This window comes from Archocentrus centrarchus, unplaced genomic scaffold, assembly GCF_007364275.1.
Source record: "Archocentrus centrarchus isolate MPI-CPG fArcCen1 unplaced genomic scaffold, fArcCen1 scaffold_72_ctg1, whole genome shotgun sequence".
NCBI lineage: Eukaryota > Metazoa > Chordata > Actinopteri > Cichliformes > Cichlidae > Archocentrus > Archocentrus centrarchus.
The window spans coordinates 405797-418506 of NW_022060287.1; the positions used below are offsets into that span (position 1 = coordinate 405797).

General features: G+C 41.8%; 1 protein-coding gene across 1 annotated transcript; it reads right to left on the bottom strand.

The window, feature by feature from the left end:
• Positions 1-707: 707 nt before the first annotated feature.
• LOC115777776 (low affinity immunoglobulin gamma Fc region receptor II-like) lies at positions 708-9641 on the bottom strand (the record flags this gene model as incomplete). Its single annotated transcript, XM_030725761.1, is given in 7 exon segments — positions 708-781; positions 6588-6686; positions 8103-8201; positions 8817-8879; positions 8882-8944; positions 9031-9276; positions 9356-9641. Coding segments are annotated over 7 exon segments (930 nt in total), but the record flags the coding sequence as incomplete, so codon positions are not given.
• Positions 9642-12710: the final 3069 nt, after the last annotated feature.

Below are 12710 nucleotides of genomic sequence, written 5' to 3' on the forward strand. Positions count from 1 at the left end.
GAATTTAAGGTAGGTTTGGAAAAGTCCTTTATTTTACTGGGCAAAAACAAAGAAATTCAACAATTTATTGGCTTCTTCAGGTTGCAAAGATACAAAGACACCCACAGAAAAGGTACAGCTTCACTTACTGCAGGTTTGCATCACAAAGTAATCTACATGCAACATTTTTGTTAACCTCTGGAGGCAATAGCCGCTTTTCTAGCATTTAAGGGCATCATCCACATCACCCACTTCTGTCATGGGGTTCTGGTGGTAGGGAAGAGTTACCAAATGTCTGGGAAAGTACAGCTATATTACTGAGGGAACCTGCCGAGAAAGTGTTTGGTGTCTTCTCTGGACAGAGGAAAGAAGACAAGGACACTTGGTGGTGGAAAGAGTTAATACAGGAAAGTACTTAAAGACAGAGGTAAGCACAGAAAAAGTGGGATAGTCAGAGATGAAGAAAGTAGGCAGGAGTACTGGGTGGCAAAGGCTTATAGTGAGTTTTATATGAGACTGGAGACTAAGAAAGGAGGAAAGGACCTGTACCAATGTGGATGTGCAGAAGGCCAGAGTGATTAAGGATAAAGATGGAACTGTGCTTACTAACAAGTGAAGAGTGTTTAGAAGATTGAAGGGGTATTTTAAGGAGTTCATGAATGAAGAAATGAGTCAAAGAGGAGGGTGAATGGAGGAGAGTTAGTGAATCAGGAAGTGCAGAGTATTAGTCAGTAAGGATTAGTAATGAGGGCAGCTACGAGGACGATGAAGATTGGAAAGGCAGTTGGTCCAAATGGTATACCTGTGGAGACAGGGTGAGGTCTAAGAGACAGACAGTGGACTTTTTAAGCAGCATGTTTAACACAATCTTGGAGAGGGAAAGGATATCTGAGGAGTTTACAAGATGCGTATTGGTACTGATTTTGAAGGGTGATGTGCAGAGCTGTAGTAACTACAGAGGGAAGAAGTTCATGATCCGTGTCATGAAGCTATGGGAACTAGTTTCTGGAGCTACACTACACTGCCACTTCAATGGCCACAGGTGTATAAAACCAAGCACCTATAGGCATGCAGACTGTTTCTGCAAAGACAGAATGTGAAAGCATGGATCACTCTGAGGACCTCAGTGAGTTCCACTATTTTACAAGTCCAGTTTTAAAATTTCCTCCCTACTAAATATTCCACAGTCAACTGCTAGTGGTTAGTAGTATTATAACAAAGTGAAACGCAATTGTGGCTGAGTTGGGTCAGCAATTCAGCCACAAAGTGGTAGGCCATGTAAAATCACAGCACAGGCTCAGCAGATGCTGAAGTGAATAGTGCGCAGGGGTCAATGATTACAGACCTCCAAACTTGGTGTGGCCTTCAGATTAGCTCACTAACAGTGCATAGAAAGCTTCATAGAATGAGTTTCTATGGTTGAGCAGTTGCATCCAAGCCTTAAATCACCAAGTGCAAAGTGTTTGATGCAGTGGTGAGAGCAGACCGCCACTGAACTTTAGAGCAGTGGAGATCTCTGAGATGATGAATTACACTTCTCCATATGGCAATCTGATTAACTAGTCTGGGTTTAGTGGCTGCAGGAAGAACGGTACTTGTCTGACTACACTTTACACTTGGCACAGTGTAGTCAGACACTTGGCACAGTGTCTGACTACACTGTGCCAAGTGTAAAGTTTGGTGGACTACCGGGACATTTTGGACAATTTTATGCTCCCATCTTTTTGGGAACAGTTTGGGGATGGCCCCTTCCTGTTCCAACATGACTGCACACTAGTGCACAAAGCAGCTCCATAAAGGGCTTTTATGTCCGACCACACAAATTCACCTCTGGAAGAATGGCCAAATATTCCCATAAACACTAATACACCTTGCAGAAAGCCTTCCCAGAAGAGTTGAAACTGTTAAAGCTGCAAAGGGTGGGCCAACATTAAACTAATCCCTATGGATTAAGAATGGGATTTCACTCAAGTTCATGTAAATGTGAAGGCAGATGGCAATATAATGTAGGTTAAGAAAAGAGGTGATATGTATGCAACAGTTCAGCTCCATGCTGAGAAAGTGCACAACAGATGAGATGTTTGCTTTGAGAGTGTTTATGCAGAAGTGCAGAGAAGGTCAGAAGGAGCTTCACTGTGTCTTTGTGGATCTAAAGAAAGCAGATGACAGGGCGCCAAGAGAGGAACTGTGGTGCTGCATGAGGCATCAGGAGTGGCAGAAGCACATGTGAGGGTGGTGCAGGACATGTAGGAAGACAGTGGTGAGGTGAGGTGAGGTGAAGTGAGGTGAGGCGGGGGTGGTATTACATCAGGGATCAGCTCTGAGCCCCTTCTTGTTTGCAGTGGTGATGGACAGGTTGACGGATGAGGTCCAGTAAGGAGCCTCTGTGATGTTTGCAGACAACATTGTGATCAGAGTGGGAAGCAGCTGGAAGAGAGCCTGGAGAGGTGGAGGTATGCTCTGGAAAGAAGAGAAATGAAAGCAAGACATAATACATGTGAATGAATGAGAGGGAGACAGGTGTTGTTACGGCCCTAGCCGGGCCTGCTGTGGCTTCCTGGCCCACTGGGTGTGGCTTGTGCTCTCTAGCCTTGGGTGCCACCCCTTTTGGAACAGCTGACCAAACTCAGCAATCAAGCTGTGGTACTTAAGGCCAGAGAGAGGAGAGATGCAGGCCAGTGATTGTCAGAGACTGCCTTTGTGTCACAACTTGTGAACTGTGTGTAGCTGCAGCTGCTTACTCCTGCTCAGTGGAGAGGAGGGTGGTGTTTTGTTTTTGTACGTGAGGCCTCTTACCTTAGCTTGTTGTTTATGTTTGTTGGATAACTCCTGTGTTTTGTTTTCTTTTGTTTGAAGTTGATAGCTGCGTCTCCGCCTCTTTCTGTTATACTCTTAATAAAAATCTATTATTTTACCAATTTTGCTCATGTCTCCTTTTGTCAACCCGGTCACTTTTTGTTACTTCTCCCGAACCCCCTATATCAATTAGGGGGAACGTAACAAGTGGGGGCTCGTCCAGGATCTGACAGAAGGTTTGACATTAGCCTTATTTTGACTTTTGATGATGATTAGATGGTGGAGTGTTTGACATAGTGTGAACTGCAGACCAGGGTTATAATAGTTTTGGATTTTACATTATAGTTTAGTTTTAGTTAGTTTTTACTTTTTTTTCTCTAATTCAGTTAGTTTTAATTAGTTTTCAGAGTGGTTTTTCTCATTTTTATTAGTTTTTATTTTTGGTTTTATGCTTAGTTTTAGTTAGTTTCAGTATTAGTTTTAGTATTTTCATACTTAACCAGGTACCCTTTAAAGATACCCTTTAAAGAAATATATTCAGCAACCAACTGTTCACAGACAGCAGAACTACGTGCTAAATGTGTGTAATATTAAGGACACACATGAACATCAACAGGGAGAAACAAAGAACAATATGAACTCCAAAACTCGATAAATTCTACAATAAACTCCCAATAAAGTTCAGCCTCAGGGCAGCAGATTAATAACAGCTACATGTGGTGTTTGACAAAAACAAACTCCTTGAAGGAGTCAAAGCTGAAATCCAGCTGCATCCTGATGTTCTCACCACCTGATGCTGCTTCTGTTTGGGAGCTAGCTTGGTTAGATGCTCGCTGATTAGACTTGCAGGGTCTTTGCGGCCTATGTAGCCTATGGAAGTGTCCGACCTCATGTCCGCATTTATGCATGTATAGCTGGATTGCGTGTGTTAACCCCTTAACTGGCAAGGGCCCGGTGACGGGCCGTTTGTAGTCTCTTTTATATGGCAGGCTAGACCCTCCCATTTTTATTGACACGTCATTCGGCCAATCATGTAACTGGCTGCACCAAATCACCTGACAAAGCTACGTGACGCCCTCTGAGTATTATTGGCTCTGGGAAACCCATTTCTTAACATTATTGGCCGAATGAGGTGTCAGTCAAAATGGGCGGGTCTAGCCTGCCATATAAATGCACTTCATTCGGCCCGCGGACCAGACGCAGCCGATTAATAGGCTATGAAATGGGTTGTTCAGAGCCAATAATAACCAGAGGGTGTTATGTAGTTGTTTCAGGTGATTTTATTTGCTGCCAGTTAAGGGGTTAATTACCTTGTGGTTGTGTGCTGGGGGTTTTTTGGTCCTTGCTCTTTGTGCTCAGTTTTTAGGGTGCAAACATATTTGTCCCTGTTTTTTCACTTTCTTCATTCCTTCACGTCCATTCCCATAGTTTCAGCAGCTCCCTCCAGGAATTTGCGGACATTTGTGAGTCCTTACATTGATGCTTTGATTATTAGTCCTGATTGTTATTATCTGACTGATAAAGTAGCCGGAAACGCACAAGGACTAAACACAACGTTGTGGCTGCGTTGACCCGACGAGTAGTCACGTTTCTCGGGAGGTGCAGGCCAGGTTGCCTTGTAGGATGAGAGCGGGTTCCGTAGCTGCCTGGTGTGCGCTTCTCAGGTCTACTTTGATGTTGGTGTTTTTTTTCCTGACTAAGCAGTGTTCCGTCCATTTTTCATCATCCACAACATCCTCCACAACAAGACACTCGCTGCTATCTGTGCTATCATAGTAAAAAAAAAAAAAAACACACCACATGGGACTCTCTGAGGAGCAGCGCGGTGTGCGCACGCACGCCCATGCGCACCCATTTGCCCACCGGCGTTCCGAGCTTAAACTCGGAGAGAGGAAAAAAATGATTTCATATCAATCCACAAGACTTTTGAAAAAATAACAATATCTATAATTTCAGTTAGTTTTAGTTAGTTTTGTAAACTCACAATTCAGTTTTAGTTAGTTGTCGTTTCTTCCTTTTAATTTTAGTTTTTATTTATTTCAGTTAACGACAATGTTTTTTCAATTTCAGTTTTCGTTATTTCGTTCGTTTTCGTTAACTATAATAACCCTGCTGCAGACAATACAACTTCCCATATAAGTTAGGTGAGTGTCCAGCTGAACTTTTTAAGTTCTTCTGTCGGACACTCTTTTGTTATTTTGCTTTTTTTAATTTTTGGAGTAATCCTGGGTGGGGATTAGTTCCCTGTTGGGGGTCGGCAATTCAGGGCTCCTGCCGCTGAAGCTCTTGCCTTTCACGTCACCTCGAGCCCAATAACCTCCAGAAGACAAGCAGGCAAAGTTTGGTGCGTTTGTGTAACAGTGTAAAGGTGACCATGGAAAGTAGAGATACTGAATTTTAAATATCTGGGGTCAACCATCCAAAGCAACACACATTGCACAAGAGGTGAAGACATGCTTAGATATAAGTATATCAGCGGGACAGTTCAAGTTGTACAGTTTGGAGAAATTGAAGACGTGTGGCACTGCCGCGAAAAAGGAAAAGAGGAAGACTTCAGAGGAGGTTTGTGGATGTAGTGAAGGAGGCCATGCTGAGGGTTGGCATGATAGAAGATGATGCTAGGGATAAGGTGAGATAGAGACCTATGATCAGCTGTTGCCACTGATAAAGGGAGAATCCAAAGGAAGAAGATGAAGGAACAACCATAAGTGCATTCAAGTCAATACAAGTCATGAGTATTGTTACAATTTCTGAAACTGGTGAAAGGATATATAAATGTTATTGCTAAATACACCTTTAAAAGTGTCAGTTTTCATGTTCTCACCTCATGACATGTGTTATGAGTAAGTGACGACTTTATTTTTAAACTGCAGCAGCTTTTCACACTTTTCTCATCTTTTTGCTCTCTTCTCTGAAATGACTGGAACTGTTTGGGGGTGTTAGTGTGCAAAATGAACCACTAAGCTGCCAGCATCTATTAACGTAAACTGACACACTTCACCACAGAGCACGGAGTGAAAATGTTCTCACAAAATGAATGCTATTATTAACCAAACCAGAATGGGCTGTGGTGAGAAGTGTCTTTAGCTTCAGAATTCAACAACAGGATGTTGCTGCTGTGGTTTAAAAATACGTTGGCTGCAGGCTGAAACCACACAGATTAGGTTCTTTGTCCTGTTCAGTCTGTTTATACTTCTCAAGACCAGATTAAGACCAGACTTACTTCTTAAGACCAGATTCAACCTGATTACAGGTTGTGTGTACCAATCCCAAACAGCAGTGAAACGAGGGCTTCATCTGAGCTGCTTTTGGTTACAGTTAATGTTCTGTGGCCCAAAAGTCACAACACACCTGACTGTATAAAGATTTTATAAATTAATTATTTCCAATAATACATCAACAGTCCAAACTCATTATCATCAGTATCATGTGACTCGTGAATACTGGGCTAAATCAGTGTTTACTGACCTAAATGAACCATTTCTAACAGGATAGCTCAAAACATCAAAAAGAGAATAATGAAGCTAAATTAAAGTGTCAGAAGATCAGCACTTTTTGTTTTCTGTGCATAAGATAATTCGATTATTGATCATAATTTCCAGGATTCTGGTGAGCTTCTTAAAGTAACCAATGCAAAACCTGCAAATGTAAAATATTCCTGTCAGGCTGATATAATTACCAGATGTTAGTGTGCTGCTAAGATGGTGATCGTGATAAAAATCAAACCCACTGTTAGCATTTAGCCTAATTCACAGCTTCAGTTCTTGGCTGTAGAAGTGAACCATGATGGAGACAAAGAGGAGCAGCTGTACCTCTGATCTTGGATCTGTTTTTCTTGTCTCTGATGATGATTTGTCCATAAGAGGCGTCTTCTGTTCTCACTGCTGCATAAACTGCAGCTGGATCGCTCTCTGCACAACAAACACACACAGAGGACATCAGTGCAGAAAGTACAGAGGTGCTCATACTGATCCTGCTGCAAAAATGTTTTTGAACCCTTCAAATTACTATTCAGATTATTACATTGGTTTAAAATGAACGGACATGACTGATACTGTTACAGACCTGACAGAGGAGGAACTGACTGATCACAGAGCTGTGAGCACTGATCAGCAGGATGTCACAAACTACCAAATTATTATCTTTATAAAAGTTAGAGAATAGATACGGAGACAGATGGATTTGAAAATGTTAGTGTTAAATAAATGTGAAAAAGTGAAGATTTTAAAGTAATAGAACAAATAATACTGGAAGAAGTTCTTGATTCAATTTAATATCATATTTAATAACCCTTAGTGCAGTTCTGGATTTATGGCCTGTGTACACAGTTTATAATTTATTTATACACATGCCTTAGAAAAATAACACCTTTCTTGCAGCCTGCCTACTTTTTTCCCTCTAATGACAAACAGGAAATTGCTCGGCTGCAGAGCTGTTAGCTTCTGTTAACCTCAAACCACAAAGAGTCAGTCCAGCACACAGTGAACTCTCAGTGAGCACAAAGTGACACTTTAAAGATAAAAGAGTACATTTAAATAAAAGCTTCATCAATACAAACAATGGGAAAATATAATGTGTGTACTGGTGGGCTTCAAATAAAAAAGAATATGTAGTGTAATTTCAGGTTCAAGCTCTAGCGGTAAACTCAGTAAAATATGAATCATATCACTAATTTTTAGACCTCTAACCATCTCTAACCTGCTCTATAATGTCCCAGTATTCATTATATGAATGCAGACACTTGTTTTTCTAAAGCTAGTTCTACCCCTCATACTAAAACCAGATCTTAATCATTTACAGCGCTGAAGGTAAAAAAAAAAAAAAAATTATTCTTGCAATGTACATTAGGACATTTTTACCATTATTAAAAAACCCTTATCAAAAACACATTTGTTCTGTTTGGCATTTTGTTCCAATGTGACATCATTTTACACAACTGCACTTTAAGGTCTGTTTTTATTTATTTATTTTTTTAATTTATTGTCTTTTGATGTTGTCTATTGTGCTCTATTTTACTGGATTTTGGTGTCATTTTTAGTTGGACTACATAATTTGATATACAGCACTTACAGGCAAATCTGCCATTTTAAACTTGACCTTGACCTTCTTAAATACCCTCACTTTTACTTTCCATAAATACATTTTGAGGATGCACAAAGAAGTCTTTGTATAAACAAGTCCGACCAATCAGCAGCCATGTTGGTAATACCATTGAGTTAGTTAGGTAGTTATTTTTAAACTTCTTTCTTAATAAATAAGGAAAAATCTGTAACTTTAATTTTAAATGTCCTGTAAATGTTAACATTTGCAAAGAGCAGCAGCTGTACCTCTCGTCTTGGACTTATTTTTCTTCTCTTTGATGATGACTTGTCCATAAGTTATGTCTTCAGTTCTCACTGCTGAATAGATTGCAGCTGGATCACTCTCTGTACAATAAACACACACAGAGGACATCAGTATCTGTTGGTGCCATTTTATGACAAATACTATGACATACTGTACAGGTACAGTATTATTTGGATGTTATTTAGAACTAATTAGAAGGTCTCTGTGTCTGGTGTGTGTTGTGCAGTAAGTCTATGGATTCATCTTGCTTCTTGTTGTTTCTTCTGGCTTAAAAAAAAAAAAAGAAAAAACACAATCTCTGCTTTTTCTTAACTCTCTAAAAACTGACACATTATAAAAATATCCAGTGTGTGATTATGGTATTTACATTGGTATATATTATATTTGGTATTATAAGAACCATAATCCTGTAAAAGCCCCCAACCCAGAAAAGATAACAATCTTACCTCTTCTTTGTTTGATTGGCTGTTGTTGATTATTTGATATTTTGATGTCACTGTAGATGATGTCATTTGTGATGTCATCTTTCATAGGCTCTTTTTGAACTGCTGAAATGAATCAAAGTAAACAATATTTAAGAAAGCCTTTTCCCTCTCCCACATAAAGTAAATACAAATAATCTGATCATAATGAATGAATACACTACTAAAGAAACCCAGACATGTTTACTGTGGGACTCTGAGTCTCAACTTTACCTTTTCTACAAACATGTTGTCTCATCAGCAGAACCAGTAACACCAGTAGAACCACAACACAGAGAGAAGGGGAGATGAACCAGCTGTAGGAGGTGTGGATGTAGGTGGAGGTGTGGTGGTGTGTCTCTCTAAAATAAAGCAAACACAGTCATTAAGTTATGGTCACATTGTGAATGTTGAAACCTGCAGAAACACAGAAAGGTGAGTGTGTCACCTGTGACAGTGATCCAGCTGGATGGAGACTCTCCATGACCGCTGATGTCACACTTGTAGAGGCCTTCATCAGACCTGGAAACATGCTGGATGGTCATGTGACCTGTAGGCTGCTTCCTGATGAAGACTCCATCTTTGAAGAAAGCAGCTGGGAGGTTGGAGGGAGTGGTCTTTGTTTGACAGAGCAGAGTGACGTCATCTCCCTCCATCACAGGGAGGACAGGACTCTGCAGGATCACTGATCCACCTCAACACAGAGACAAACTACAGCATTTCATCCATTTACACACAGCTTCATCAACACTAACTCCACACACTCAGCTTACCAGAGACTGTGAGCTTAACCATGTTACTGATGGCACCCTCTCTGGACTCACACCAGTAAACTCCACTGTCCAATGGGTCAATGGAACTGATGTTACAGGAAGAACCAACTGGATTTCCCCAACTATCTCCACACTCAGCTCTAGTTTCTGTGCTTGTGTTTCTCCTCAGAGTCCATCCAGCAGAGCTGTCGTCCTCCTCACAGCTCAGAGACACAGAGTCATCTTTAAAGAACTGAGAGCTGCTGGGACTCACAGTCAGACGCGCTGTGAGGGTTACAATGAAACATGAAACCAAACAGGTCATATTAGTGAGCATTTATCAGGTTGAAGCTGTGACAGAAGAAGGTTACTGACCTTGGTTTGTTGTGCAGCTCAGCAGTGAGATCAGAGCTAAAGACAAATGACACTCAGGTTGGTTTGAGGTGAACACAAAGAACAACTCCACACAAACGGCTGACAGACCCACAAACTTGTCTCTCTCTGATAGATCCATCCATCTTCCTCCATCCTTTATCACAGCACAAACCACACTAAAATACACACACACCCCCACTACAATTGTCCCACATACACTTGCAGGAGTCATAGTTGAATATAGCTGCATTTTTGAAGGTGACTCTGCCCCTTTCCAAGATGGCAGCATGTCTTTTTTCTCTGTTAGGTGTGTGTCTGTTTTAGTGTTTTCTAATCTAATCTGGATGAAGCAAAACTCAGGGAGAGAAAGTGTGGACAGACAGGGCCAAAAAATGTTGCTAATCAAGTGTCTCAGTGTGTCAAAAGCAGGGTGGACCCGGACCTGGATCAACCTCCTCCCCGAGCTCAGAGGCCGGAACAACACAACAAACCAACACAACCAATATCATCTTATCCAGTATCAGACCGGGAGAATCTTCCGCAGCTTCACCTCCACCTTACTCTGACCCTGGAAAACGAGCATCACTGCTAACCAACCTCCCCCAGCCTACACGAGAGATTGCTGGAGCAACGGCACCACCTCTGTCCCCTCATGTCACCAGATCGGGAACAGACTTTATTCCAGGAATGAATGAACAGGCTATCAGTTTGGATGACAGCATTACGACCATGCCCATGGTTGAAGCTATGGGTACAGATGGAAATACAGCCTTGTTTTACCGACCGTGGCCTGAAAATGATATGAGAGAAGCTGCAAAACACCTCCCAGACCCCAAGGAGGACAACGAGGACTTTGTGGCCCAGTTCCGTTCCTTTCTTGTGGAGTTTAAACCAACAACAGCAGAGAAAGAGAGAATGCTTCTATAAAGAGCAAACTGAGCAAATATGCAGAAATGGGACTCAGCTGGCTAAAAGCCTTACCTCTCGTGTTAATGCCAATGAGGACAAGAATAAGAGTCAAATATGGCCTCAGCCCTTTTGAAACTTTGTTTGGACATCCACCAAATACGGGGATAGGGCCCCCAGGGCATCCTCTTCCAACCACAGAACACTGTGAGGATGAAATGTTACGCTACTGTATAAATCTCTCATCAACTCTGACTTCTCTCCATAAGCAGGTTAAAGCAGCTCTTCCACAAGCAGCCCAAACTAACCTATACCCTCTCAGACCAGGAGACTGGGTGCTGATCAAAGATTTCCAGAGAACCAGCTGGAAGCAAAAACTCTGGCAGGGTCCATTCCAGGTACTACTGACAACACAGACAGCAGTTAAGGTCGGAGGTTGTGCAACTTGGGTTCATGCCAGTCATTGCAAGAGGATCCCAGAACCACAGAAATAACCCATAGGGTTAGAAAGATTTTCCATGCTGACGCTGAGGAAGACAACAACGGTGTACGACGTGCTCTGACCTTCAACCTGCAGCTGCGTTGGAGCCAAAGGTAAGAGCGAGGGGTGAAAAAAGCACCCTCCTCCAACAAGAGCGTGCCAAGCTCCAACAAAGTGACCTGCAGAGTGAGACTCTGTGTCACCCACGAGGGATCAGCGATGGAATGCAGACACCTGCTGAAACAATTAGGATGGTATGGGACCAGAGGCTCGGTGTGTTCTTTGATTGTGACAGCCATTTGTGTGATTTGCATGGTTGTTTCTGCATACAGTAAATTTCCACATGACTCCCCAAGCAACACAGACACAGGGAAGACTCGTATGAATCACGTGAGGCGTTCACTTCCTGGGACCTTAAACCCCTTTTCTAGTCCTGACTTTATCAAAAATAATTTGTGGCTGGAGTATGCAAATTTCACTGCTGTGTCACTGACAAATTACTCATGCACATTCTGTACGGCGGCTAGGCCGCTACTTATGGTAATACCGGTCCCTGACACCTCAGAAACCTGTGCATCAGATCCTCGTTATCTAAGCACAATTATAGTTGTAAGTTCCTTTGCGATATCTACTACACAAATTCTGACACATCATCTAAGATTCCAGAATTTTGTGGTCATTTCTTTTCGTCAAGCAATTTTACTAGGCCTCCAACACGCTTTGAGCCACCTCAGGATGTCCTTATTCCTTCAGAGCTAAATGTAACTGACTGTTTCATCTCTACCTACGTCACCACCGATGTGGGTACAGTGAAAGCAAACTGTAAGTACCTTTGGGATGTTCGCAAATGTAGATTATGCACAATTACATCAGACTGACTACCTTACTACAGTAGAAATCACAAGAGACTGTATGACCTGCAGGCACTCTGAGTGGGTAGCAAAACGCCCAGCTATCACTCCATTGCAAAATCCAGACCAAAAGGTAGCTGATGTGTGGTGGCTGTGTGGAGATGCAAAGCTGCGCCTAGTTTTATCTCAAACTTGAAAAGGCACTTGCATCAGAGTCAAATTAATTCAACAAACTATGATTCACCCACAAGTTCAATCACAGTTATCATCCCATCAAGGCAGGGTTAAACGCTCCAAGGATATCCTCAACCCTGACTCTAAAGTGTATATAGACGCCATAGGTGTCCCTCGAGGAGTTCCTGATGAATATAAAGCACAAAATCAAATTGCAGCAGGATTTACATCATGGCTTCCATTCTTTGGACATGTGATAGAAAACAGCAAAAACACGGAGTGGATCAATTACATCTATTACAACCAACAGAGATTTGGAAATTTCACTAGAGATGCACTGAAGGCTTTAGGAGAACAAATGCATGCGACTAGTCTCATGACATGGCAAACTAGAATGGCATTAGACATGTTGTTAGTAGAGAAAAGAGGGGTGTGTGATGTTTGGTGATGCATGTTGTACATTCATTCCTAACAATACTGCAGCTGATGGCTCTTTTACAGAAGCACTCACTAACTTGGAAACATTGGCTTATGAACTTAAAGAAAATGCAGGCACAGAAAGTTCTATGTTTGAGTGGTTTGACAGAAC